Source organism: Jaculus jaculus, chromosome 1, assembly GCF_020740685.1.
Source record: "Jaculus jaculus isolate mJacJac1 chromosome 1, mJacJac1.mat.Y.cur, whole genome shotgun sequence".
NCBI lineage: Eukaryota > Metazoa > Chordata > Mammalia > Rodentia > Dipodidae > Jaculus > Jaculus jaculus.
This window is the reverse complement of record NC_059102.1, coordinates 228,241,339-228,268,672: the sequence shown is the minus strand read 5'-3', so window position 1 is coordinate 228,268,672 and position 27,334 is coordinate 228,241,339. Positions and strand designations below refer to the sequence as shown.

The window sequence follows — 27,334 nt, the reverse complement described above, 5'->3', positions numbered from 1 at the left end:
CCGGGAAGTGAAGGCTGTCACTGTCTGCCCAGGGTGGTCCTACTAACTTTCCCTGTCAATCCCGGGGCTCCCACATGCCCCCTTGTCCATCTCAGGCAAGTGCTTGCTTGCAGCGCCAGGCCCGAGGTCATCCATTGTGTCAAGCCTTCCTTAGTGTCCTATACCCAAGGGGGCTGCTGCAGGGGACCTCCCTGCCGTGATTTTGTTTCCACTGGCCACGGACTACAGCCCAGTGCTTTCCCACCATTGGACTGGCACGGCTCCTGGCCATCGGTGGAAGGTGGGTGATGTTCCTGGGCGCTGATGGCAGAGGGTCCCGTTTGGCAGCGTAGAACAGCATCAGGACCCACGGGTGCCTGGCATGGTGCTTACTCATGGGCCAGGTTGGGACGGGGTCTCAGAGTGCTGCTCAGGTCCCCAGGAAGCCTGGCACCACGCTCCAGGCTTCTGCGTGCCTGAGTCTCCCCTCCTCCCCTCTTCTCTGTTCCTAGTCGCTTATGTTTTAGAGGACGCAGGTGTCTAGCTTCCTAGACCGCCAGCCCCCCAAGGACAGTCCAGGCACACTACACGTCATGTCCTGGGGGGTGGGGTGGGAGGGTACCATACCTGGGAGAAGAGGCAGCTGGTCCCGGGTGCGGTGTGTGTGGGTGCCAAAGCCCAGCAGCCTCCTCTTTCCCTCTGGTCACTACTTGGGGGAGATGACCGCCCATCTGGTCTCCTTCTTGGAGCCAGCTGCCACCCTGGTGGCTCTGGGAAGGGCAGGGCCAACCTCAAGCTGCCCATCCAGAAACAAGGAGTGAGGTGGGGGGGTGGGTGGGAAATGGCTTGGGCTAGGGTCTGGGTCACCTGGCTCCCTGACTGCTAGTAGGTGAAGGGGCAGGGAACTGGCCTGGGTGCCGTGGCCCTGCCCCTGCCAGTTGGCCCACAGCCCCTCCCTGATCCCTGGGACGACACTAGTGAGTATTGATTTTTTTTTGACGCAGAGCAACAGCCGGCTTTTATCGGCTGAACCCTGGCCCGGCTAATGGCAGCACTGAGTCCACCTGGGAAGAGCAGGCTCTGTAGGGTGGGGCTCCCTGGCCCAGACCTATAGGGACCCCTAGGGACCCCTCACCATATGTGATCCCTGAACATGTCCTGGGGAGGGGCCAGCTATCATCGAAGGGGTATCTGTGGGGTTGTGATGGGGTAAGAGGGGCAAGGACTGGGCCCAGGTGGGTGGTGGGGGCTAGGTGGCTGTACCTGGCTCCTGCTTGCTAGAACATAGACACAGTCCCTTTAAGAGGTCCCTGCTGCCCAGCTGCCCAGCATCTAAGGCCAAGCAGGAAAGCAATACCCCTATGGTAGCTTAGAGCCAGGCCTTAAGCTCTGATTATCCCATATAAACCCTGAGATGTACTCCTTGAAGTTGGACACAACTTTTGTCCCTTCTGGTGACAGCTAAAGCAGTGGAGGAGCTCAGGGGTGGCAGCATGGCCGGAGTCCTTCCATGGATCCCTTATGGGCCTGTATGCCAGACACAGGCAAGGCGCCCTTTTCCACTCATACCACAGTCCCAAGGAAGTGAATCGTGGCTTCCAGGATGTCTTGAAGGTCAGACACATGGTCTTGAAAGGCTTCTGTACAAGCTCAACACTAGGTCTCCCTACCACACACCCAAGAAGTGGACAGATGGAGCCCCATCAGCTTGGGGATGCCAGGCTGGTGGGGAGGGTGTCTCTGCTCCCTCAGCACTGTCTTGGCCTGCAGAGTGTTTGGGAGCTGTTTTCCTGCCTCTCTGCCTGCCTGTGACAGCTTAAGCACCCTGGCTCCTGTGCATAGGATAAGTGGCCCCTCCAGGAAGAAGGTATTTGTGAGTGGGGAGGTTGAAGCCTTGAGAAACTCTAGGTGGGTGCTACGCTTTGGTCCTAGGGCAGATCAGACACTATGGGAGTAGGGAGACAAGGCAGTTTAAGGGACTCCTTGGTCATCTCCTCTCAGAAAAACCATCTGTGGGTCACTGAGCAGGGGATCTCTGCCTTTGAGGTCACCTCCATAATAGAGTTGAAGGTCAAGGTTCATGCAGAGACTGGGAGGTCAAACCCCCACCCTTACTAAGCTCTGTCCTTCCCCAGGCTCCCTGCTGGGGAAAGGGAAGTATGACAGGGTCTGGGCAAGGCGGTGGGGGAGAGCAAGAGGCCAATCTCAGACCCAGCTCTCTCCTGTCACACCTCAGCTTGGGCACCCTTAGGGATCTCCACTGGTGCTGGAACCAGGCACCCTGCCTGGCTGTCCAGCCAAACCTATGGCCTACTCCCCAGGGCACTTGTCCCAGAAGCACAGTACCCTGCTCCAGCTTCCTTTTGGGCAGGCAGTCCCTCTGTTCTTGCACCTGCCAAAGCCACTGCACCTGTCCCTATGACACAGCATGGCCTGAACCCTCAGGGAAGGCCTTGTGGGGTGGGGAGAATTTGGGCACAACCTGCCAAAGGCAGAGGCAGCAGGCTCCCAATTAAAGCAGGATGAATACACAGTCCAGCCCCCCAGGTATAGGGGGTTTACAAGGGATTCTTAATCAGTTTGCATCTTTCAAAACAATTCCCATCATCATCTTCTACACATTTCCTAAGAGTTTAAAGCCTGCTGGTTTCACCAGTACAACTCATCTTCTTTCTTGATAAATCCCTGAAGCCCAGCCAAGTCCCTGCTCTGGAAGCGCAGGGCTGAGGCAGGTTGGGGCCCATGGGCTCTAATGCACCCCATAGCCTCAGTAAGATGGGGGGCACTGAAGCTCAGTGAGTTGAGGGACAAGCCCAAGGCCCCATGGTGACTCCAGGGGACCTGGATGGCCCAGTGGGGGCAGGGCCCCCACAAGACACAATAAGGCATGATAGCATCTTGCCTCATCTCAGGCCGAGCTGGGTCCTTTTGCGCAGGATATGACCAGCCCTCGAGCCGACGGCGGCCCCTTTGTCCCATCTCTGGGGACCGATCTTATCGGCAGCGTCCACTGCCGCTGTAATGGAAAAATGCGGTGAGGAAATCAAAAGTTACGCAGGGAGATAGAGGGGTACTAAATAAATAAATAAGAAGCCACCGTGGCCATGGGGAGGGGGCGCCTCTCTGAACACAGTGATATGTCATGGGGCTTGGCAGGGACCAGACAAGGGTCGCCAGCCTGACTCCTGAGCTTAAGCAAGTCTTAGCAATATGCTGGGTCTCGCTTCACCCAGAGAATCAGAAGCTCACTCCACAGGGCTAGAGTGAATTATGACAAGTGCTCCTGGCATGAGGGCAGTGCTACCTGTGATTGAGCAGCTTCCGTTTCTCTCCTGGGGCAGGAGGTGGTCAAGGAAGACAGACCAGACAAGGCATATTGGAGGGGCCATGTCTCCAGGTGCCATCTGTAGGGAGAGCCCACTGCTGCACACCTGTGGGGAGGAGTCAGAGATACCGCTGGACCGTTGTATTGTGCTTTGGGACCCAGGCCAGTCCCTGGGAGATAAGGACCCTAGATGTGGGCAAAGAAAACTGCTGGCATATACTTTCAGTTGCCTTGCCCTGCCCTGGTCACCCTGGCTTGTCCTGTCCCTATAGCTAGCTAGCTAGCTTTCTTTTCTTTTCTTTTTTTTTTTTTTTGAGGTAGGGTCCCACTCTAGCCTAGGCTGACCTGGATTTCACTATGAAGTCTCAGGGTGGCCTTCAATCCTCCTATCTCTGCCTCCTGAGTGCTGGGATTAAAGGTGTGCGCCACCATGCCCAGCTTAATCCTGTTTTATTTCTCCCGAGGTAGAGTTTCATTCTAGCTCAGGCTGACCTGGAATTCGCTATGCGGTCTCAGGGTGGCCTCGAACTCATGGCGATCCTCCTACCTCTGCCTCCCGAGTGCTAGGATTAAGGGTGTGTGCCACCATGCTTAGCTAAAGAAAATATTTTTAGGGTTGCAGGGATGGCTTAGTGGTTAAGGCACTTGCCTGCAAACCCTAAGGATCCAGGCTTGATTCTCCAGATCCCACATAAGCCAAATGCACATGATGGCGCATGCATCTGGAGTTCCTTTGCAGTGGCCAGAGGCCCTGGTGTGCCCATTCTCTCTCTCACTCTGCTTTCTAGTAAGTAAATAAAAATAAGTTTGAAGAAAATATTTTTAAAAAACAGGATTAAAAGCCTGGCGTGGTGGCGCACGCCTTTAATCCCAGCACTTGGGAGGCAGAGGTAGGAGGATCACCATGAGTTCGAGGCCAGCCTGAGACTACATAGTGAATTCCAGGTCAGCCTGAGCTAAAGTAATACCTTACTTCGAAAAACAAAAACAAAAAACAAACAAAAAAATCTTTATAATAATTTGCAAGAGGGAGAGAGAGAGAGAGAACGGGCACGCCATGGTCCTCAGCCACTGCAAATTGACTCCAGACTCCTGCTACTTTGTGCATCTGGCTTTACGTGGGTGCTGGGGAATTGAACTCTGGCTTTGTAGGCAAGTGCCTTAACCACTGAACCATCTCTGCAGCTTTCTGAATGGGGTCATCACGGTTCTAATAAGAGTGGCAAGAGGGAGGAGAGAGACTCCAGAGCTCCTGTCTTATCTGTGCCAGGCAAGCAGCTGTGGCCAGGTTGAAACATCGGTGCAGACGTGACTCTAGCAAGGATGGGGCATGACGACCCCACGTCTTTGGTGAGAGAAAGGGCACGTGGCAGCTAGATTAGCACTTACGCTCAAGGTGACTGTGCTAGCAAGTGATTCTCATAGTGCGGGGGACCCTGCTACAGGGCACAGCGGTCAGCGAGCCAGTGGCTAATGACAGTAACAACACTGGGGCGTGGAGCAGCACCAGTGACCATGCTAGCTAGCATGACACCAGTCATGGAACCAAGGACACTGGGTATCAGGTAGCCATCTACCATGCAGCTGTCCACAAGCATATGCACCATCTGCTAAGTGCCAGTCCATTGTTTCTGGGTCTGCCCAGGTATATCTGTAGACATTGTTTTGAGGATGCCATAGCCTCCAAAGGGTGAGGCACTCAGCCAGCCCATAGAGCCAGTAATACAAGGGAAACTTCTAGAAGGCAGTAGCCAAGGTTCCCCAGGCAAAGCTGGGACCTGTCTGGCTGATTCCGAGCTGGCCGTGGGGGCTGCTGGTTGGGCAGGAAGCTGGGTGGGAGGGCGGAGGAGGAAGTGGGTTGATTAGCGCAGCCACTGAGATAGCCTGCCCTGGCCACAGACATCGGCTCCTAGAAGGGGGTGAGGTCAGAGGGCCACATGCAGCGGGCAACCAGGCCTGGGCCCCCTTTTAAGGCTCTAGCTGCTCTCCTTACTGGTGTACTTTTTCTTTTTTTTTTTCTTAGAAATATTTTTATTTATTTATGAGAGAGACAGATAGAAAGACAGGATGGGCACGCCAGGGCCTCTAGCCACTGCAAAGGAACGTGCCCCCTTGTGCATCTGGCTCACGTGGGTCCTGGGGAGTCAAACCGGGATCCTTAGGCTTTGCAGGCAAACACCTTAACCGCTAAGCTATTTCCCCAGCCCCCTGCCTGTCTACTTCTGTTCACAGTGTCACCCTCTGCCCACAGTGTCTAATGAGTCCCTTGTACTGGGCCTATGACGTAGACAGTGGACATTCCCAACAGGCTGGCCTGTGGACTTGTGATTGCTTGGTCCTTCCCAGAGCTGAAGGTGGGGGCAGCCCACCTCACTTGCTTGCCTCAGTTTCCATATCTGTAATGGGGCAAGACACCATCTCCTGCCATGCTGCCTGGCCAATGGAGTTCCTATATCCATTGCAGCCTTTTCTGGGCCTCTTGTGTCTTTATGGCCATTCTCTACATAGCAGCTGGGTGATCTTCCCTAGGGAAGACCGGCCCAACACCCTCAGTCTCCCCACTGCTACCTTCCCCTGCTGCACCAGCTGTCAGCAGGGCTCTGGTGATGGCTGTCTCCATTTCTCAGTGGTGTTTTTTTTTTCTTTCTTCTTTTTTTTTTTTTTGTTTGTTTGTTTGTTTGTTTTTCCCCTTGGTGATCACCTTCAATTCTACCTGCTTCTCCAGTCTTTTTTTAAAAATATTTTTGTTCATTTTATTTATTTGAGAGCGACAGACACAGGGAGAAAGACAGATAGAGGGAGAGAGAGATATTGGGCACACCAGGGCTTCCAGCCTCTGCAAACGAATTCCAGACGCGTGCGCCCCCTTGTGCATCTGGCTAACGTGGGACCTGGGGAACCGAGCCTTGAACCGGGGTCCTTAGGCTTCACAGGCAAGCGCTTAACTGCTAAGCCATCTCTCCAGCCCCTCCAGTCTCTTTTGCTCAAGCTGAGTCTCCAGGACCTATAATAGGTTGACATGCACTGGACACATAATAAGTGAGAGGGAGAGGACAGCAGCAAGTGCCTGTGGAGTCTCACTAGCGAGTGGATCCTTCCTCCCATAGTTTCTGGGTCCCAGGGCCTGGAAGCCACTGTCTAGGGCAGGGGCAGGGTCACAGTCAGCCCAGAGGGAGAGTGTCGTCCATGTGGCCATGGATGATGTGGGTGCTGGTAGTAACACCTCTCAGTCCAGGGACAGCACAAATGCTGCTTCCAAGGCAACTACTTGCCTCCTACCGCAGCTCCCTCATGATTGGGATCTCGTTGATCCGAGTTCCCTCCCTCCTTGCTTCTGCATTCAAACTCAGCTAGGCACACTCTGACTCAGGCTTTCCACTGAGCCCCCCCACCCCCCCCCACACCTGGCTCACTGCTCAGAGGAGGCTCACAGCGCACCTTTGCTTCAGAGCTGGCCTTGACATCATCTAGAATCATCTCTCACCTCAGACATGAGGGAATTGGCTCTTTCATCTCAGAGCATCTCTGGCACCTGGGCTGGGGGGCTGGGGACCAGCACCCCTTCTGTGTTTCCTGTGTCCCATCTAACATCCCCTAGGAGGGTAGGCAAGACTGTTTCTGTCTTCTTAGCCCAGCAGGTGCCCAGGGAGCATCGAGAAGCACAAGCTTGGCTGCAGGGACACAGCTTCAAGGGCCTCACTCCCACACTCAAACTGCTCAGCAGCAGCCCTGGGGGACAGGCATCAGGCCTGGACTCCCAGAAGACCCTTGGGGACACTCAAAAGAGGCAACCACCCCCCAGCCCACATCCAGCTGCTGGTCTGGTCTTTGGAGTTGACCCCAGGCTGACCCCTATCATCTGCCAGAGCCCCTCCCCACTCGCTAATCTCAGACAAATAGGCCTATCGCCTGCCACACCAGGCCCCGTGATAACACAAAATAGCTGAAATGATTTTTCCCGCCCACACATGCTGGCCGGCCGCGGGAAGGGGAGAGTGGCCAGCTATCGGTCCATCTCCTCGGCTGTCCATCAGGACGGGCTGTCGTCCTGCCTCAGCCGCCCGCCGCCCGATAACGAGCCTTGAGGTTCGCACAGAATCCCTAGGCCTACGAGATTAGTCGGCCAGGGACAGCCCAGATAACTAGCCCTCGCTCTGCGGGAGGGAGGGGTCCCAGTCTCCTGCTTCCCCTGGAACCCCGGGTGGTGGATCAGGCTGGGGGCCTTGACAGGAAATATCCAAACAGCTAACAGATGCTCACTGTAGCCCTGTACCCACAGGGTGTTCTGACCCTGACCTCTTCTCCTGAGCAAGTGACCGGAGGCCTCTCAGTGCCCTTCAGCATCTTCACTTTACAGTCATGAATTTGGGGCGGTGTGCGGCTCAGCCGTCGAGCACTTGCCTATCATTCACAAGGCTCAGACCTTCATCCCCAGCACCACAGCAGAACAAAACATGACTGGGAGGGCTGTACTCAAGGTCCAAAGCCTGACCTGTCTACGCCCTGTCCTGTCTCCCCCTGCGTCCACTCTGGCCCTAAGGCACCACTACATCATGCCCCAAAGCCTCAGGATCTTTGCACATTCAGCTTCCTTGTCTGCACGCTTCACCTGGCTCTGATTTGCTTTTAAGGACTCAGCTAGGAGATGGGATTAGGGTCTTCCTCCAGTGCTGCTGCCCTGCCCATCTCTCACACCTGACCTTGACACTTGGGCTGTCCTGGGACATATGGGCCTTGTACCCGGGTCAGTCGATTCTCACTCAATCAACAGTGGCTTCAGGAAATAATTCCATGGCTCAAGTGGCTCCCATGTAAAGGGGACACAACTTCTTCCCTCTGAACTCTAGCCTGCATGGGTGCTTGTGCCTCAGCCTACAGCTGGTCTGTCCCAAGCTGGGACTATAGTCTTAGCTATGGGAAACCCCAGGGACTTCCTTTTAACCCTAACGTTGTCCTGGAGCCTGGGGCTGGATGGTGTGTTCCAGGAAGGACTCAACACAAGGCGGTAGAGTGTGCCTGATCCCCAACCCATGTTCTCACTCCCCCCCCCCCCCGCCCTGGGATCTACCAGGTTCTCAGAATACCACCAGTCCCTAGCCCAGCACCTTGGCCCTATGTGGCGAGATTGGCTCCCCTGCAGGGGCTCAGATGGCTACCTCCCCCTTGTAGCCAGAGAATTCTGAAATGGAGCGCTTTCATCCTGTCTGGGGATGGCTGAGAGGGTGGCCCTGAGTCGCACAGTAGGCAAGTCCACACAGAGCTGGTGCGCTGGATGCAGCCTTCCTGCTGTCGGCCCCAAGGGTCTACCCACCTTTACCCAGCTCGTCTGCCCTCCACTTGAGGCTCTGTCCCTGGAACTTGCTCTCTGAATGGTAGATTCGGGGAAAGGAGAGCCAGGCTCAAGGTCCTCAGGGATGGTACCCTGATGATACCCGGAGTGGTGGTGATCCACACCCTGACCTCAAACACAACCCTGTCCATTCCTGCCCTCAAGCTGCACTCTCAGAGCTGGTGGAACCCCATGGGCTTCCTCATTAGATGCCCAGGACAGCGCACCTCAGGAAAAGTCCTGGGCTCTGTAGGGGCCTCCTCCTCCCCACCCTGGACGTCAGCACTTACCTTCCCTGCTGACACTCAAAGAGAGCTGAAGGAAGATTCGCCACAGACCCAGCATTCCCCTGCTGGTGCAGGCGGCCACTGAGCAGCCTGAGAACTGACAGAGCCTTTCGGGACCAGAGCAGGTCGCAGTCCCTCTGTGTTCCAGCTCCTCCGATTCTACACACCCTTGCAGAGGGAAGTGGATGGCCTGTTGCCCTTCTCCCTGAGTCTGGCTCTGGTCCTAGGGGAAAGGACCCCACATCACGTTGCCTGAACAGCAGGAACTCTGCTCTCACAGGCCAAGGCTGTTCCTTGTAGCTCTTCCTACACCTGTTTGCTCACTGTTTGCCAGGTGCTCCAGGTTGGTGACAGAGTTGCATGGGATGCCACATATACTGGTGGAGCTAGAGTGCCTGCCATCTCCACCTTCTGACTTTAAGAGGACAAGAGGGGAGTGAGACACTGATGCATCCAAGGCCAAGGTAAGCTGCACAGGATTATAGATTCGTTACCAGTCATTTGCACAGCCAAATTTTACGCACCAGCACCCTAGCAAACAGAAGTCATTTCATGACAACTCAGAGCTCTCTCCTTCTGTTTCCCTCTCCCTTCCAACTTGGACTGGTGGCTCGAGGGAATACAGGATGGGACTTGGCAAGAGAGCCCTATACCTGGTGCAACAACTCCTGAGTTTTACAAAAGGGGCTGTGGCCTACCCTGCACTGCCCTCCACACTGGTGCCTCAGGGGGCCACAGGTGGCTAGCTGGTCACGGCTATTCCACCCTAATCCCTCCTGGCTCCCTGCATCTGCTGGGTCAGACCAAGAGCCCTGGACCCTGGCCTCCTCAGATCTCACTCCCCATCTTCCAGCCTGTTGGCTGCTCAGGCCCCAAGGCCTCTGGGATTTTGCATGGCCATGCCCTCCTCACGGACAAGGGTCTTCTCCCTAGTGTCCACAGGACCTTTGAACAGCAGGACCCATTCCAGAGCTCTGCAAGACTTGTCTGGGTCACTCTCAGACTACGGCCCTACAGCACACTTGCTTGTTTGTTCTGAGCACCAAGCGCACGACTGGCCTGTTCTGAGCACCGTGGAGCTTACGCAGACCTTCCTTACACGTGCTCTGTGGGCTCTCTGCCAACGTCCTCCCTGGGTTTTCTAATCCAGGTATAGCCTCACTGCCCCCACTACCCAGAGGGAGATGCTGAGGCCACACTGGGGGGGGGGGGGGTCAGTGCAGAGCTGGGCTCTGGGCAGTGTGGAGCCATCAGGGCAGTAATGGAGCTCTGCCTTGCCCCTGTAGGCTGCTCAGGCATGAATGCAATATACACTCAGCCACTGGAGGGGGGGTTCTAAAACTTCCTGCACCCCAGCCTGCTCAGCCGGTGAGAAGCCTGAGGGCTATAGCATCGTACCCCCAACTCAATCTTACACAAAAGGAAACTGAAGCCCAGAGGTCAGCAGCCAGCCTGGGAGTACTTGGCAAAGCTAAGCTTCTGTCACTCAAAGCAGGAGCACCTGAGATCACGTGGCCAGCAGATGTCAGGGCACAGGACCCTTGACAATGGGCATGTGCCTAACAGTGGGCACACATCCTACAGAGCTCTGTCTGGACTTTTTGCAGCATTGGGCTCACCAGGTACTAGGCAGGATCAGGAAGGAGCTGGGACAGTGACAGAGCCAGGTGAGGCTGGGAAATCAAAACAGATTGCCCCCCACACAGCCCAGGAGCTGCATTCCAGTGTTTCCAAAGCCCTTGATCATCCAAGACCACACTGCAATGTGTCGAGAGCTGCTGGGTGTCCCCCTTCTGCCTGGTGCCACATGGGTGGGCACTTATGGGGGGGATCTTTATAGTCACCTCTTTCGGACTGGACCACTATCACATGCTGGTCAGTATGGGCCGAGTTCCCCAGATAGTCCAATTCTAGATTCAGGGTTTGTGACAAGACCAGTTTACTCCCTCACATTAGGCAAGACAGATGGGAAACAAGTTCAGCTGTCCATTCCCTGAGCCAGAAGGAGTAGGATGGACACTTGGGGTTCATCTAGCCCCATTCCTTCCTCCTAGAGAGGAATTGAAGATGGTGGGTCCCTGGTCCAGGGAGGGTAGTGGCTGGAACCTGCGTTTATTGTACTACAGGCAGGGTGGAGGCTGGAGCCTGCATTTACTGCATATTCAGGGAGGAGTGAGCTGGAGGAAGTGGTGCTAAGCCCAAGTCAAGCAGCAGCATGAAGATGGCTGCTGTTGGCCCATCACTAGGCTGGGCACTGCCCTCAGGCCTCAACCCTCTAGCCCCATCACGGCCATTGCTGGCCCATCACCAGGCTGGGCACTGCCCTCAGGCCTCAACCCTCTAGCCCCATCATGTTTCAGACGGCCCTGGAGATAAGAGGCCCCTGGGCCTCCCCAGCAGCTTCCCCGCTGGGTGATAAGTGTGGGCTGTGCGGGGCCTGATAGGTGGTGGCCACCGTGGCGGTTGGCTGGTGGCCACTTATCATCTGATCGCTGCCCACTGTACAGAAATTCCTATCTGTGGGAGCCGATAGGGCACCACCAGGCCCCCAAGGATGCAAATAGCACAGGAAGCTCTGGGGGTGCATCCCGACCCTAAACCACGGTCATAGCCACTCTGGGGCATAGCCCTCACTAAGGGGTCAGGCTGCAAGCCCCAGGGGACTTGCTTTTCCAGCTGAAAAATGAAAAGGGTGATGCTTACATGGATGGGGGACACTGGGTGATGACTGATGCTCATCTCTGAACACCTGGAAGCAGGGTCTCTGTAGCCAGACATGGTTCCCAAGCTAGTGATCTAGACACATCCCTTCCTCACTCTGCCCTGGAATGAGAGTTGCCACTGTGCTACCCCCAGGGGGCTGGTGTTTGGACTGTCCAGTATTTCCTGCCTGTCCACTAGCCCGCTGAGGTCTGCAGATATGCAGGGCACCTGCCACCCCTAACAGACAGATTTCATTCTAAGCTTGTATGTGGACTTGAGGTGAGGAAGGCAGGGGCTCCCAGTGCTGTGCTTCTCCCTTCTTATGACTCCAATATCTGGGGAAACTGAGTCAGTGCAGGATGGCCCTTTCTGTGCCCCCACCCCCCGCACTGGACACTGTTCTAGCTGTGGAAAGGCCCCAGTGGGCAGGAGGTGGGCAATCTGCTGCAGTTAGGCCTGCCCTGGCTATGAGACTTGAGGACACTGGCCTTGACAGAGCCAGGGCCGTGGATTACATCCGCCTATGCTGGGTGCTCCAGAAGAGGGTAGGGGCACATCCTCTTAATGTTTCTGCCCGGTCTCCTGATGTCCTGGGAGGTGTGTTGAGCATCTGATGTACTGGGGTGGCAGAGGAGCCCCCCAGAACTACTAGCACTGCCTTACCAGGTGGCCCTACAGCCCACTGGGTGGGAAAGGCCACACGTGGACTTGGTTTCCATGCATTCCGACTTAGCCCACCAGGCTAGCCCTCACCCTCGGGCCTCAGACTGTCCTTCCACTGTGCACATGGGCTACATTGAATGACAGGGACCTCTGGCACACCTCCAACTCATGTTCCTTTGCATCTGAGGCAGACATCACCAACCAACGCCTTGCAATTTTCTCCTGATGCCTTAGAATCTTGATTTTAAAAAAAATCCATATGACCAGGCAAAAGGCCTTATCTACCCTTTTCCATTTTGGTTCCCAGAAGAACAAGGATCCCTCCCCGCCCTGGCAAAACCTTTCCTACGCCTAGAGCAAGGCTGCACATGCCTTCTCTCCAGGACGGGAGCCTGGCTGTGACGTACTGGAATCATGCTGGGCAGCTCTGTGTGCACAGTTGATGTTCAGAATCTGCTGTGTGCACATATGGAGTGGCCATTATGCTCCGCCTCTACGCCACCATGCCTTCACTGAGGACCATGCACCTCCTTTCACTCGCCTGCCCCCCACAGCAGCCATCGGTAACCACCCTGGAGACCACCTATGGTGCCTCGCATGAGTTCAGGTGCTGCCTGCCCGCCTGGACTTTGCCAACACTCAGCCCTGAAAAGGCAGCTACACAGCAGCCACATTTGGGACCTGTGAGGTCCCAGTCCCAGTTACAAGTCCTGGGGCAGGGTGATGTGATCAGCAATACAAACCGTCCTTAGAGACCTCCACAGTCCAGGCCTACCCAGCTTGTGGGACCTACGTGAGCCTCGGGTAGGACGTCCTTTCCTCCCCATGCAGGCTGAATTCTAACTTATCCTCTGCTGGAAAGGCCTCAGGATGTGGCTCTAGACATGCTCTCTCGATCTCCCTGCAGGGACCAGTTCCTGCCATGCCCACTCATTCCCAGGTCCATCAGAATCTGCCTCCCAGAAACCCCCAAATGCCTGCACAACAGAGGCTGGACTGAGCTCCTGGTGTCCCTGGGGACTCTGGTGACCGTCTCCAGTCACCTGACCTGAGCCAGCCAGCTGCACTGGCCTTGGTATCCTCCAGAGGCCCAAGTTGCCTGGGTGGCCCAGTTCCCAGCTGGCCGAAGAGGCTGGAATGGGACACAGATGCTACTGCACTGGGCAACCTGCCTGCTTACCTGGCCCGCTCCAAGGACTGGCTGCAGCCACCTCCACTTCCTCCTTCACCTCCTCCTCCTCTTGGGGCCTTGTCTCAGTCTCTGACTCCTGCCTCTTCATCTCCTCAGGGCCTCCTGGGGGTGAGGGGGCTGCTGGTGCTGGGGGTGGATTCACATCTGCAGAGAGGAAAACACTATCAGATCCAATTGAGTTAGCCCATGACCAGGTGGGAAGTTGAAACCGGGACAATCGGGGCTCACACTCACCCATCCTTCTAGTTGATCTACCTAGAGGGGTGTGGAGAAGACACCCCTAAGTTTCCTCGTGGCTTTGTTGATCACAGCTGTAATAACTGCTTCTCACCTGCCGTCTAACCCAGCCCGACGCCCACCGGGTGTACCCAGACCCGTGGCCTCGGCTCACAGATCTCCGTGGCAGCTGGGCCCCTTGCTGGGCCCCGCACCCAATTCCAGCCCAAAGGGCATGTTTGCCTTCCCGGCAGGCCAGATAACCAGCGAGGGCCCCCGATCGATGTGCTCCTCTAAAGCCCCCTGGGTGACGTCACGCACCCGGCAGATTATTAATACCACGATAAGGGCTGTGATTAACATCAAATAAATCAATCCCGCAGTATAAAAGTCCTATTATTTTTGGCTATAAATCAAGTGCCTGGCATCTGAGCTCCAGCCACCACGAGGGAGCCGTACTGGACCCGCCTGAGCAGCAGATAGGCTTCCGCGCGACCTTATCGGGCCCATCGCCACGTTATCACCATGGTCGGTGCCAGGTGCAGCCCTGACTGTTTGTCCCAGCTCCTTCCCTGCCCCACCCACCCCCCAGGCAGCCCCAGCTCCCCCATCAGATAAAGGGCCCAGCTCCCCGGGAAGCCACGGGTCAAAGTCCAGCAGCCACCAGCCACCAGCCACTTGCCCTTTGGTAGCTCTGGCCATGGCTGCATTAGCGCGGCTTTTGGCTCCCGATGGTCACACCGATGGCTAAAGCGATAAGGGTACTACCTCCCAGCAAGTGAGGCACTTGCTTGCCTCACAGCTACCCTGTTTCACACATGGAAAAGCTGAGGCTGAGAGGTGGGCTGACTGGACCCCCCACTCCCCCTTGCGTTCCGTGTGCTGCCGGCAGCACAGACAACAATGAACCAGGCCCGAGCAGGAGCGGAGCAGAACCTTCTACCTCCCTCTGCTGGGGCGTCTGCAGAGAGCTGAGGGAGATGGAAGCTGGGCCTGGGCTCCACTCCTGTGGCCCTGCTGACTCCCACGGCTGGGAGGGGCCGGGCCTGACGGGGCTGGGTATCAGGGCTGGGAAAGAGGGAGGAGATGCTCTTGGCCTGTGGTCATCCCAGCAGGGACCCTGGCAATCAAAACTAGTGGGGGTTGCCAGTAAGGAGTCCCCGGGGACCAACCGTCTGTGACCTCTGACCCCTGTTCTGTCTGCCACAGACATCTATGCTACCCCTCTCTGTCCTTTCTGTCTCCCACGACATCGTCTGCTGGCCCTCCCTCCCTGTGCAGTTCCCTCTGTTCTCCTCACTCCCCGTACAAGGCCTCTGCATTCGCTGCTATCACTCCCAGGAGCACTTGCCAGTCAGTGTCTCTTGTGACATAGGTGGCTCCATATGCCCTTGGGGTTCCTGCTCAAGGACGCCACTTGTCTGTCCTTCACTCTTGGCATTGTCACCAGCTGATGGCTGGGTGGCTGCACTGCTCAGTCAGAGGCAGGCAGGGCCCACTCCTCCCACCCTGCCTGCTGCCATCTCTCCTGGACTCAGTGGCTCCCAGAACAAAGGCAAGGTGCTGATCTCCTGGGTCTCCTGCCCAGAGGGGACCCTGGCCTCCAGCCTGAGCGGGCCTGCTGGAAGTTCACCTGGGTGGGGAGCACCTGTGGAGGTCTCCTTCCACGGCCTCTTCTTGGCTCCAGAAATGCCCCCATCTGGGAAGGTTACAGGAGCCTCAAGAGAGGCTGGAGGAGCCCAGGTGGGCTGAGGGAGAACAGAGGACAGGAGCACGAATCTAAACTAAGAGCAGACTAGATTTCAACGGAGGTGTGGGCTATGTGACCCCAGACAAGTCCCCTCAGAGCCTCAATCCTTTTAAAATGTGCGGTGTGTTACTAGAAGGTTCTGCTAAGCATGAAGAAGTGCCCTTGCATGCTGAGATCCAACCAAACCTCATGGGCTTGTTTCATAGGGGAAAGGGAAGGTGGGACTGAGAGTTTCGGTGGCTTTTCCGAGGTCTAGCCTTGGGTTGTGCCTTTCCCATCGGAGCCTCAGTCTCCTCCCCTTACCAACAGGCTGGAGCTCCAAGCCTATGTGAAGCAGTTCCCTCCTCCCTGGCTGCCTGGCTCCCTCCAGCTGCTGGGGAAAGGCCTGGCTGCAAGACACCAGGCCTCGCCTCCAGTACCCGTTACACAGGGTGGTGGGTGGCTGAGGCTCTTCAGGCAGCTCCTGTGAACTGCTCGGGTGCCAAAGACTTACCCGCTCTGGATGGGCTCAGAGACTCGGGCTCGTCTGTGGCTGGGGGCTCTGGGGACGTGGTCTCCCACTCTGCGAGGCTGCTGTCCATGGTTTGGGCCTCCTCTCCAGCCTCCATGTCTCTGAGAGAACCTGTGGAAACAACCCCAGGGGAATCAGGAGGTGTTCTGGAGTAAGGCTACCTTGGTCTCCTGATGTCCACTAGGCTCAGCCCTGGTGTCTGGTAGAGAGGGCAGCAGAGCAAGGGTAGGGGGGTTAGCCACTCACTTGGGTCCCCCGAGCCCCATTTTGTGTAAGTCTCCACTCCTCAACAACTCCTAAGCCTGGGGGTCACCTGGAGCTCCTTAACTCCTGCCCTCCTTGTCCTCTGAACCCCTACTCCAAGCCCCTCCCACCTGCACTCCACCAGAAGGAGCCATGGGAGCAACATGGGGCCTTCTGGGCTCAGATGGATACCTACTCTGCAGACCCACACGTGGGGGCTCATTGGGCCACATGGTGAATATTTCCATTGCCTATGCCCTCCAAAAATATGACCTCTGAACCCATACTACCTGTTCCCAAATTTGAGGTATGGCCCAGAGCTCCCTGAGGGCAGGCACCTGTGCCCAGCATAGTGGGCAAAGATGACATGGATAAATGACTGCTAAGCTGAGTGAGGATGCAAAAGTCCCCAGTGACAAGGGTCTGTACCCTCCTGTTCCTTTTACTAGAGACTGGGGCACCCCAACTTTCAGGGGGGGAGATAGCAGGTTGGGACAGGGCCTCATGGTCCCACAGTGGTTCCCAAAGTGTCTCTAGCAGTGGTCAGGGGAGACTCAGCCTACAGGTCACACAGGGGTGTAAACTTTGGCTACAGAGAACCAAAGCCTAGCTGGTACCTGAGGCCCCACCCAGTCTGATTCCAGTTCACACTGTGCCTAACTTGCCACACCCACTATGGTGGGAAAACCCCATCAGCCTGAACCCTGACAATGGTGAAAATGAGCCAGAAGTGTGGGAAACGTAAGTGATGTGCCAGGGGACTTAGGTTCATGGGGGGAGTATCTACCCCAGGCCAGGGGATGAGAGAAGAGCAGAAGACACCAGAGGACCACCTCTGATTTTCTCTTTTTTGGTATGAGAGTGTATGATGTATGTGTACGTGTGCTCATGTGTGAGTTCAGGTGCATGGGTGCCATGGCATGCGAGAAGTCAGAAGACAACTTCAGGCATTGTCTTCCTTCCCCCTCACTTTTTTTTTAGCAAGAGAATTGGTACACCACGGCCTCAGTCACTGAAATCTCACCTGGACACTTGCGCCACCCAGTGGGCACGTGAGACCTTGTGCTTGCCTCACCTTTGTGCGTCTAGCTAACGTGGATCTGGAGAGTTGAACGTGGGTCCTTAAGCTTTGCAGGCAAGCGCCTTAACTGCTAAGCCATCTCTCCAGCCCTTCCACCTCATTTTTTTTTTTTTTTTTTTTTTTGGAGGTAGGGTCTCACTTTGGCCCGGGCTGACGTGGAATTCACTATGTAGTCTCAGTGTGGCCTTAAACTCACAGCGATCCTCCTACCTCTGCCTCCTGAGTGCTGGGATTAAAGGCATGTGCCATCATGCCCGGCCCTCCACCTCATTTTTGAAGCCAAGTCTTCCATTGTTCACCTCTATGTCTGTCAGCCTAGCTGACCTGAAAGCTTCCTGGCAATTCTTTCTCCACCTCCCTTCTTGCCCTAGGTACAGTGGTACAGCCACTGGCACTACCGTGTCCAGCTTTACATGGGTTCTAGGGATTTTAACTCAGATACTCATGCGTATGCAGCAAGCTCTTTATCCACTGAGACATCTCCCCAGACCACGGTCTCATGGATACCAGGCTGCCCTGGAACATGTATGTAGGATGAACTCCTGATCCTTTTTCCCCCACCTCCCAAATGGGTGCTGGGATTACAAACATGTACCACCATGCCAGGTTTAGGCATGCTAGGCCACATCCTAGACACCTGAGGAGTGTCTCTGGCTGTGGTGGTATGTGGGACTGGGGATATCCAGAACTCACTTCTCTGAAATGGGGGGATTCTGGCCTCTCACACTCTAGTCCACTGGGGATCTCTGTGTGGAACACAGTGGCCCAAAGCTGCTCTTCTCAAGGTATCTCACCTGCCCATGTCCCCATTCCACTCACAGCCTTCGCAGGCCTTTCCAGGAAGGACAGAGGAGGTTTGGGTGGGCAACCTGCAGGCCTGAGGTGGGACTGCTAGCCCTGACACACACCAGCCCACCATGACCTACACTGTGGCCACTATGGCTGGCATGGCGCCTGGTCACGCCAGTGAGACAGGGACCTCTGAGGGCTGGGTAGATGAAGCCAGACAGTGATCAGGGTTCCAGAAGGACCTCACAGATGGTGGAAGTAGGGGATAGCAGGTTCTCTATGGTTGGTGGACTATGGTCAGTGCAATCTAGACTGTTCTTGAGGTCAGCGCTGTCCTGCTCCTACTGACCTCAGAAAGCTAGACATTGATTGCCACCTCCGGGAGGGACATGGTCAAGACCCATAGTGGGGAACACAGCAAGGAGGTGAAGGGGAAGTTACCTGGGGTATAATGTGGTAGGTGGGTGCAAAAGCTAACAGGCAGGCAGGGGCCTTCACTACCTTGACTTCGAAGGCCTGGAGAGAGGTGTATCGGCCTAGGGTACTGGGGAACCATGGTGGATTCCAGTCACAGTGTGGCAGGATCAGTTTCTCTGTTGCAGTGCTGTGGGTCCTACCTCCAGAACCATGAGCCCCAGCCTCCCCAGGGCACCTCTGAGCTGTTGCTATAAGGGAATGACAGGCAGGCACAGGCTAGGGTGGGCAGGGCACACACTGGGACCTGGCACCAGGGAAAGAAAACAGTGCTGGGGTAAAGGCTAACCCTGAGTAGCATCCCTTCAGGAGGCGGCAGGCTGTCCTGACTGAACCCTGTGCCTTGGTGGCTCACCTGAGGCTCAGTCATCTGCTCCAGCAAACTGATGAGGTCCCAGCCGTCAAGGACCTTGTGTACATAAGCTATACTCCTGTCCCCAGCCACGACACAGCCAATTTGGTGCCCACCCAGGTGGGCCTCGGGCACCCAGGCGCCCTGAGCTGGAATGTTCCACCTTTTACTGGAGAACAAAGGCTCTGCACAAAGCCTTGCCAATGAGCGTGGAGAAAGAGGCGGCTGGGCCACAGGGCGGTTGTTCTGATGCTGCTAATTCAGTTCCAGCACAATTAAAACAGCTCCGATAATGCAGGAGACAACTGCCACCAGCAGATCACATGAGCCCACAAGTGGGACGTGTGCGTATACACTGGGTTGTGCACCAGCTTCCTAAGCATGCCTTCTGTCCTTGCCAGAGCCCAAGTTGGCACTGGACCTGTGAGGGCTGTCTGGGTGGGCAGGAGGAGAGCACCTGAACCCCTGGACCAAGAGCACCCACCATGAACCAGGGCTGGACCCTGTCACTCCCACAGAAACCCTGTGCTAGGAAAGACAATCACCCCTTTTGGGACCCTTCACTGCCCTGAGCCAGGTAAGGTGACAGATGTAAACTGTGTCCTTGCTCTATGACCTTGGCAAGCCACTTCACCTCTCTGCGCTCTATCTCCTCCAGCAACCTATGGAAAGCACCAGAGCCGTCTCCTCACAGGAGCTGACAAATGCTCGCCCACACTATCAGAGCGCACAGCTCAGGATGCCGTGGGTTGGTGCTCTGCAGACACCAGCTGTCGCTATCATTGGCTACTGCCACCAAAGGCCCAGAGAGACCTGAGAGACGGGGGAAGCACCAGCTGTGTATAGAGGCCTTGGCTCAGCACTTCGCAAAGACCCTTCCTTAATCTCCCCACCCACATGGCCCAAAGAGGTCCTCTGACAGGGCCGTCTCAGGTGAGGAAAGTGAGGCATGGGGGATCCGTACTGGGTCGGATCTCAGTCTGGAGGGCTCATGGGGAAGCTAGATGGTGAGCTGGACTGGGTGCCCTAGGAGTGATAGGAGGGGACACTGATAGTACAGTGATTGTCACCTGGTGTGGCGGGGAGGGTGTAGAGTAGAAGACACAATACTGAGGCTAGTCACCTCTAAAGCCCACTTCCACGAAGAGCCCGACATCCCCTAGACGGAAGCTTGAGTCATGCCCACTTTATGGCTCAGACAACCGAGGACCCCAAATGCATAGCCACTTGCTTGTGGTCCTCAAGGAAGAAGCAGAGGACGTGGCACAGAGCGAAGGGAACCTGGAACACATTTAGACCTGATCAGACGGGCTGGGTCTCTGACACTGCCTCAGGCCACACCTCCGTACCCCAGAGGCATTCCCAGCAAGTCCAACACTAGCCCTGTTACCTGGGAAGTACCAAAGGCTGCACATCTGCCGGGCAGCATCCACAGGCTGCCTCCAACAGCCAGGGCAGCATTGGGTGCGGCCCCCATAGTGCCCGGAGCCCCTTGGTTATCACAGGGAGCAGACGCCCAAGCGCCCATCCGTCTCCTGCTCATTAAGCCGGACGCCGGCATGGAAATGAAAACATAATAGCTATTTGATTGGGGGTGAGATATTTTGCATATTGGCTCGGCGCTGATAGCGGAATTTCATCAACTCCCTTTTTCATGCTTTAAAACTGAATTACGGAGACAGGCTCTGTGCGGTAGACTGATGCCCACTCCCTTCCTAGTCCCTGCGTGCGTGAAGATGAGTGCTCCCCCTCCCAGCTTTGATGGCAATGTACTGGGGACTGGGGGGGAACTCCTGAAACTACCCCATGCAGGGCGTGGCAGACCGTGACGGAGGGATGAGATCCCCCAGATTGTGTCCCTGGGGCAGCCTGCATGGGAGTCCCTGGTGAGCCCCTTTCAGACAGCTTGGTGGCGCAAAGGGTCCACTGGGAGAACGAGGGTAGCCCCAAATCTCTTCACCTAGTTGGACTTCACCAGGACTGAGTCCCCCTGGAGCCTGCTTGGTCCCTCCTTCAGGCCCACCTAGGGGTCTTTCCCTTTTTTCCTAGAAGGAGCAGAGCTGATTTGGAACAGATGCCTGGCCCCACCCTCCCAGGAGAGGGGTTCTAGGTAGACCTCAGAGATTGAGCAGCCCCATTCCCCACCATCACTGTCTCATCTACTCACATTTTTTGTAATGTTTTATTTTTATTTATTTATTTGAGAGAAAGAGAGAATGAATGGGTGTGCCAGGGCCTCTAGCCACTGCAAATGAACTCCAGATGCATGTGCTACCATGTGCATCTGGTTTACGTGGGTACCGGGGAGTCAAACCTGGCACCTTAAGCTTTGAAGGCAAGCGCCTTAACCACTAAACCCTACTCACGTTTGTTCTTTTTTAAAAAATTTTTTGTTTATTTTTATTTATTTAAGAGCAGTAGACAGAGAGAGAAAGAGGCAGAGAGAGAGAATGGGTGCACCAGGGCCTCCAGCCACTGCAAACAAACTCCAGACACGTGCGCCTCCTTGTGCATCTGGCTAACGTGGGTCCTGGGGAATGAAGCCTCGAACTGGGGTCCTCAGGCTTCACAGGCAAGCGCTTAACCGCTAAGCCATCTCTCCAGCCCTCACGTTTGTTTCGATCAAACTTTTCTGGAGCCCTTGGTGTGCTGGGGGCCTGACAGCGATCCACATCTACCCCCAAGGAAAAATGATGCCAGTGTCCCACAGTCAAGAATGAGGAAAAAAAGGTACTGTGAGGGCAAGTTTCCTGGGTGAGGTGGCAGGGACTGGAAAGGAAAGGGGATTCCCAGCCATCGAGGCTAAGGAAAAGTGTTGGGGCAGAGGGACCAGTGCATGCTGAGGCTGGGCAGTTTCCTATGGAAAGTGGGGGCAGCCAGGGTCCACAGAGCCAGAAGGGGCCTTAGGAGGGAGTACAGCTTGGGGTTAGGGTGACAGCTGCTGCCACCTTCCAGCACCTTCGCCTCTGCCTCCCAGCTGTGTGTGGCCACAGAGGAGAAGGAAGACCCTCGTCACGGCAGCTGGCAGAGGCCTCGCCTTTTTCTCACTGGTCCTGGGCAGTGGATGGATGGCGGGCATGACACTGCCAGTAGGGAAACCCTGCCTGGCCTCTGGCATCTCTGAGTAGCCAGATAAGGCCCCGATAACAGAAAGAAAATAGCAACAGATTCAGACTTTCCCACCACTGGGCAGCAGGCAGCTCAGGCCACGGCAGGGACAAAGAGGCAGCAAGAGTCCCTGCTCTCCCTCAGGGGCCTCCCGTGTAGACACCTCAGTGTCACTGGTACTGAGCTGGGTTCCAGGGGCTGTGGCCAGCTACCCCGGGGGGCCATTGTTTCCTAAGCGGACCCACATCTCAGTTTTGGGATCTGAAGCCTAACCTCTTGGCTGACAGACACTCTGGCAGTGGGACCCAGAAAACAGGACTGGATGTGCTCCAAGGCCCTGCCCAGCTGGGCGGCCTCGGATCCAGCCAATGCGGGGACACCCCAGTGCTGCAGACTGGTGCATGGCCCAAGCCCCTCAGACAACAGCTTGAACTTTACTCACAGTCTTAACAGCCAATATGTGGGAACACGAGGGTTCACTGGCATGCCAGGGAGCCCTAGAGATCATCCCTGGGTCTACTCAGCCTGGCCACAGGTCCTTCTTAGGTCACACAACACACCATGTAGCTGGCTAGGACAGGCTCTCCATACTGAAGTCCACTCACCTCTGCTCAACCTCTTGAATTCGGCCTAAAGGCATCCAGATCAGGCCACCGTGCATGCACCCTGCCCGCTTGCTTTCCACATGAGGCATGTCACTGATACCCAAACCTGCAGTCCCTAGGTGCCCAGAGAGCTTCCCACTGCAGACCCTTGGCCTGTCTGAGGTCCCCTTTTCTTTCTTTCTTTTTTTATTTTTTTGATTTACTGTTTATTTATTATAGGGAGGGGAAGAAAGAGAGAAAGAAAACGGGTGTGCCAGGGCCTCTAGCCACTGCAAATGAACTTTGGATGCATGTGACACCTTGTGCATCTGGCTTACGTGGGATCTGGAGAATCCAACCTGGGTCCTTAGGCTTTGCAGGCAAGTGTCTTAACCACTAAGACATCTCTGCAGCCCCCAAGGCCCCTCTTTCTTCAGAGTCCTCCTCACTCTCACCATCTTGTCTTTCAAGACTGGCAGCCTGGTGCTGCCTTAGGCTACAATTCCATGGAGCCCAGACCCAGCAGGTGTTCAGTGAATTACGGAGGGTGAAGGGCACTGAAGCACAGAAAATCACCTCGACCTTGACGTTAACTTGAAGCCAGGCAGATGTGGTGGCCGTTAGTCCCAGCACCGTGGAGGCTGAGGTAAGAGGATTGGCGTGATCGAGTTCGAGGCCAGTCTGGGGCTACAGAGGAAGTTTCAGGTCTGTCTGCGCTAGAGGGAGACCCTGCTTCAAAAAAAAAAAACAGGGGCTGGAGAGATGGTTCAGCAGTTAAAAGCACTTTCTTGCAAAGCTTGATGGCCAGGGTTCTACTCCCCAGCTTTCACACATGCAGAGATGCACAACGCAGTGCATGCATATGGAGTTTGTGTGTAGGCGCGGGAGGCGCCCATGCTCACCCTCTCTCTCAATAAATAAAATATTTCAAAAGCAAACAAACCAAAAATGCCAGGAACCTCAACCTGGAGGAAGACCACCCCAGGGGGTGGTGTGGGGGAGGTGCTGAAAAGGGACTACAGCAACGGTCCTGGGATAAGGACATGCGTTAGACAAGTACACCACGGTGCAGAGTCTGGAGGGAATGCCAGCTTGGTCTGGGCTGCCAGGTGTAATCCAGGGCCAGTACCACCCACAGCTAGGGTGATCACAGAAGAGGAGGTGGCCACGTAGTGTGGCTTGTTTAGTCAAGTACCTACACTATCCAGCAAAGGGGAAGCATGTCTGATCTTTGGGGCCCTCAACAGCTGTAGGCCAGCTGGGGCTGTAGTCAGAACCCACCACCTCTGGGCCTGTGATCTGGGTCCAGACACTTTCTTTCCTTGCACAAATGGGTCCAACAGATGTGCAACTTTGCGGCTAGACTCTTTGTCTCAACCTCACAGATGGGGCGGTGAGCTTACGACCCGTCTTCCGAGAAGTCTGAGGCCTGTGCCGCCACCTCTCACCTGATTTGCTCTGCCCTATGGAGGCTGTGGGTGACTGACTGCTGCCTCTGAGCTACGCTGTGAGCTCCAAGAGGGCCTACAACAATGGGCACAGTTTAGGAGCTTAGCATGCCCTTGGGAGCTGAACTTGACTTCCCTTCCCTAATCAGCTGGGCCATCTCACAAGTGGGACCAAGCAGAGCTGACTGAGAATCAAGATTTAGTTGGCTTTCAAGACACTAAAAATAGTCTACTGAGATGACTCAGTGGGTAAGCACTTGGCTGTGAAAGCAGGAAGACCTGAGTTCGATTCCCAGCACCCACATAAAATTCTGAGTGTGGTGGCACCCGGGAAACAGAAACAAGAGGATTCCTGGACTTGCTGACCAGTCAGTCTAGCTTAATTGGTTAGCTCTGGGTTTAGTGAGTGACCTTATCTTGAAAAATAATATGGAGAGCAATTGAGGAAGATCACACACACACATACCCACACACCCACAATGCATACATACATGCATGCATAATACACACATACACATGCAAAAAGGAAAAAAAAAAGCACTGTTACAGGCGAGCTTTGAACTCAAGGCAATCCTCCTATGCCTGTTCCCTGAATACTGGGATTACAGGCCCAGCTTCTGCTTGATATTTAAAGGCATGAATGTCTACCAAAAAACAGGTATGCGGGGTGTGACATGCAGCCCACATAAAATACAGGGCCAGGGCTGGAGAGATGGCTTAGTGGTTAAGGCACTTGCCTGTGAAGCTAAGGACCCAGGTTTCATTCCCCAGTACCCACGTAGGCCAGATGCACAAATTGGCACATGTGTCTGGAGTTCGTTTGCAGTGGCTAGAGGGCCTGGTGTGCTCTCTTTCTCTCTCTCAAATAAATAAAATAAAATCACAGGGCCTCACTGCTCCAAGGTCCAGCTTGTTCCAAAAACTTCAAAGAACTCACTTGCTGTGAGTTCATTCTATCTTTCTGTCTTTTTAAAAAAATCTTTTTTAATCTATCTATTTTTATTGATCTTTTTTTTTTTTTTCTATCTTGCTGATTCCCAGGAGCCCCAAGGCCTTTGCAGCCAAACTGCCAAGTGCACAGGTGGGCAGAGTCCCCCCCACTTCTTGGATACTCTCTCCATGTATGTTTTCCCCCTGTTGGAACTGACAGGCAAAACTCTGTAGGCTTCACTCGACCTTCTGAAGGACTCTGGGGAACCCAGGCATGTGCCCAAGCAGCTTTACAGGGCAGCAGTGGCCACAGGTAGTGCTGGCTCCTCAGCACCCCTCCTCCAGGAGTTGGAAAGCAGACATGAATAGCCCTAGACATTCTAACTCTTTGCACACTCAAGCATGTGTGCGTGCGTGTGCGCGCGTGCGTGTGTGCATGTGCGTGTAGTATGTGTGGTGTACTCACATGTATGTGCAAATGAACACACCCTATGCCCAAATGCAGATGCCAGAGGAAAATGTTTTGGGTGCGGTCTTCTTTCCACACATCTACTTGTTTCCTTGAGACAGAGTTTCTGAACCTGGTGCTGCTATTTAACAAGCCCCAGAGTCTCTGGGCTCCACTTCCCACACGACTGGGGTCACAGGCCCTCATGCTTGCAAAGCATGCACGCTTGCCTGTTGGGCTAGCTCCACAGCTCTCTTACTTAATATATATATATATTATATATATATATATATATATCATATATATATGTATGTATGTATATATATATGTATATGTATATATAATATATATATATCATATATATATGTATGTATGTATGTATGTATATTTTTAAGAGAGAGAGAGAATGGGCACACCAGGGCCTCCAGCCACTGCAAGTGCACTCCAGATGCATGCACCCCCTTGTGCATCTGGCTTACATGGGTCCTGGAGAATCAAACCAGGGTCCTTTGGCTTTGCAGGCAAGCGTCTTAGCTGCTAAGTCATCTATCCAGCCCTGTCACTTGGTTCTTAGAACACCTCCCTGACTAGTGTTATCAGGCTTTACAGATGAGAAACTGAGGCACAGAGTATAACCCTCTCCATCAGTGGAGCAGTACCCAGTGAGACTCTTAGCCCCCGAACCTCATCCTGGTTCCTAGTGGTGAGAAGTGAGAGGGCCCTGTCCAGAGTTATCCAGCTGGGTGGAATTCAGGCACGGGTCTAAAATGACCCCATGCCTGAGGCCTTGTCTCTCTTGCCAGGCCTCAATTTCCCTCCCCACTCTCATAAGTTCCTTCTCTCTGTTTCTTTCCACTTCTGATCACTGAGCAATCACTGCCTGGCCCCACCTCTGTTCCTGGGTTGGGGACTGGGCTCTGCTGGCTACTCACCACACTGCTGGAGCCAGAGCGCCTCCCTGTCTCTTGAGGGTGTCCCCCTCTTCATTGCTGAGGTGAACCCCCTGTAGGAGTTGTGACTCCTTCTAGCCCAGATATCCATGACATTTCTTCCTACCAGGACCTTGCCAGCATAACCCTGTAGGGATTTTGGCTCCAGAGGACAGATATGAAAATTGAGACAGTGGACAGCCACAAAGCCCTGGTGTAGCCCTATTCTAGACTCAGGCTTCTGGGTTGTGGAGCTCAGTGGGCCTGCCCAGGCTTAAGTTCTTTCTGGCAAATGGACATCCACCACTAGCCCTGTACAGCTGCAGTAAAGAGTGGGCGGCGGGCTGGAGAGATGCCGTAGAGGTTAAGGCGCTTGACAGCAAAGCCAAAGGACCCAGGTTCAGTTCCCCAGTACCCAGGTAAAGCCAGATACACAAAGTGGCATATGCGTCCGGAGTTCCATTTGCAGTGGCTAGGAGGCTCTGACATGCCCATTCTCTCTTTCAGCCTCTGCCTGTCAAATAAATAAACAAAAAAGAAGAAGGCTGGAGAGATGGCTTAGCAGTTAAGGCACTTGCCTGCAAAGCCTAAGGACCCAGGTTTTATTCCCCACGACCCATGTAAGCCAGATGCACAAGGTGATGCATACATTTGGAGTTCGTTTGCAGCAGCTAGAGGCCCTGGCATGCCCATTTTCTCTTTCTCTCTCCCTCCTATCTCTCTCAAGTAAATAAATAAAAATATTTTAAAAAAAAGAAAAGAAAAAAAGAAAAGTGGGCAGCACTCTGAAGGGGTCAATAAACCTCAGGTAGCATTCCTGCCAAGGTAGGGGGCTGACTGAGCAGACCCGTTCAGACCAGGAGAGGGAGTTCATGTAGGATGGGGCGAGGCATGCAGATTTCTGCACCACGGAGGACTGGCTCAACAATGAGGAGAACCTAGGGGTGCTTCTCTAAGGAGATGGCGTTTAAGTTGCCTAAGAAGGGAATCTGC

General features: G+C 54.8%; 1 protein-coding gene and 1 long non-coding RNA gene across 2 annotated transcripts in view; one reads left to right on the top strand and one right to left on the bottom strand.

Annotated features, from left to right (window-relative positions):
• Positions 1 to 14,023, top strand: part of LOC123464457 — a 32,266-nt gene extending 18,243 nt beyond the window's left edge. The window contains exons 2-3 of the long non-coding RNA XR_006639597.1: positions 9,255 to 9,384; positions 12,594 to 14,023. This is a non-coding gene — a long non-coding RNA (uncharacterized LOC123464457). The remainder of the gene's footprint in view (positions 1 to 9,254; positions 9,385 to 12,593) is intronic.
• Positions 1 to 27,334, bottom strand: part of Zfpm1 (zinc finger protein, FOG family member 1) — a 62,222-nt gene that overhangs the window by 19,631 nt on the left and 15,257 nt on the right. Inside the window, exons 2-3 of the mRNA XM_045161695.1 lie at positions 15,938 to 16,066; positions 13,467 to 13,622 (exon numbers count right to left, since the gene is read on the bottom strand). Of these exons, the coding sequence (XP_045017630.1) occupies positions 13,467 to 13,622; positions 15,938 to 16,066 (285 nt within the window). The remainder of the gene's footprint in view (positions 1 to 13,466; positions 13,623 to 15,937; positions 16,067 to 27,334) is intronic.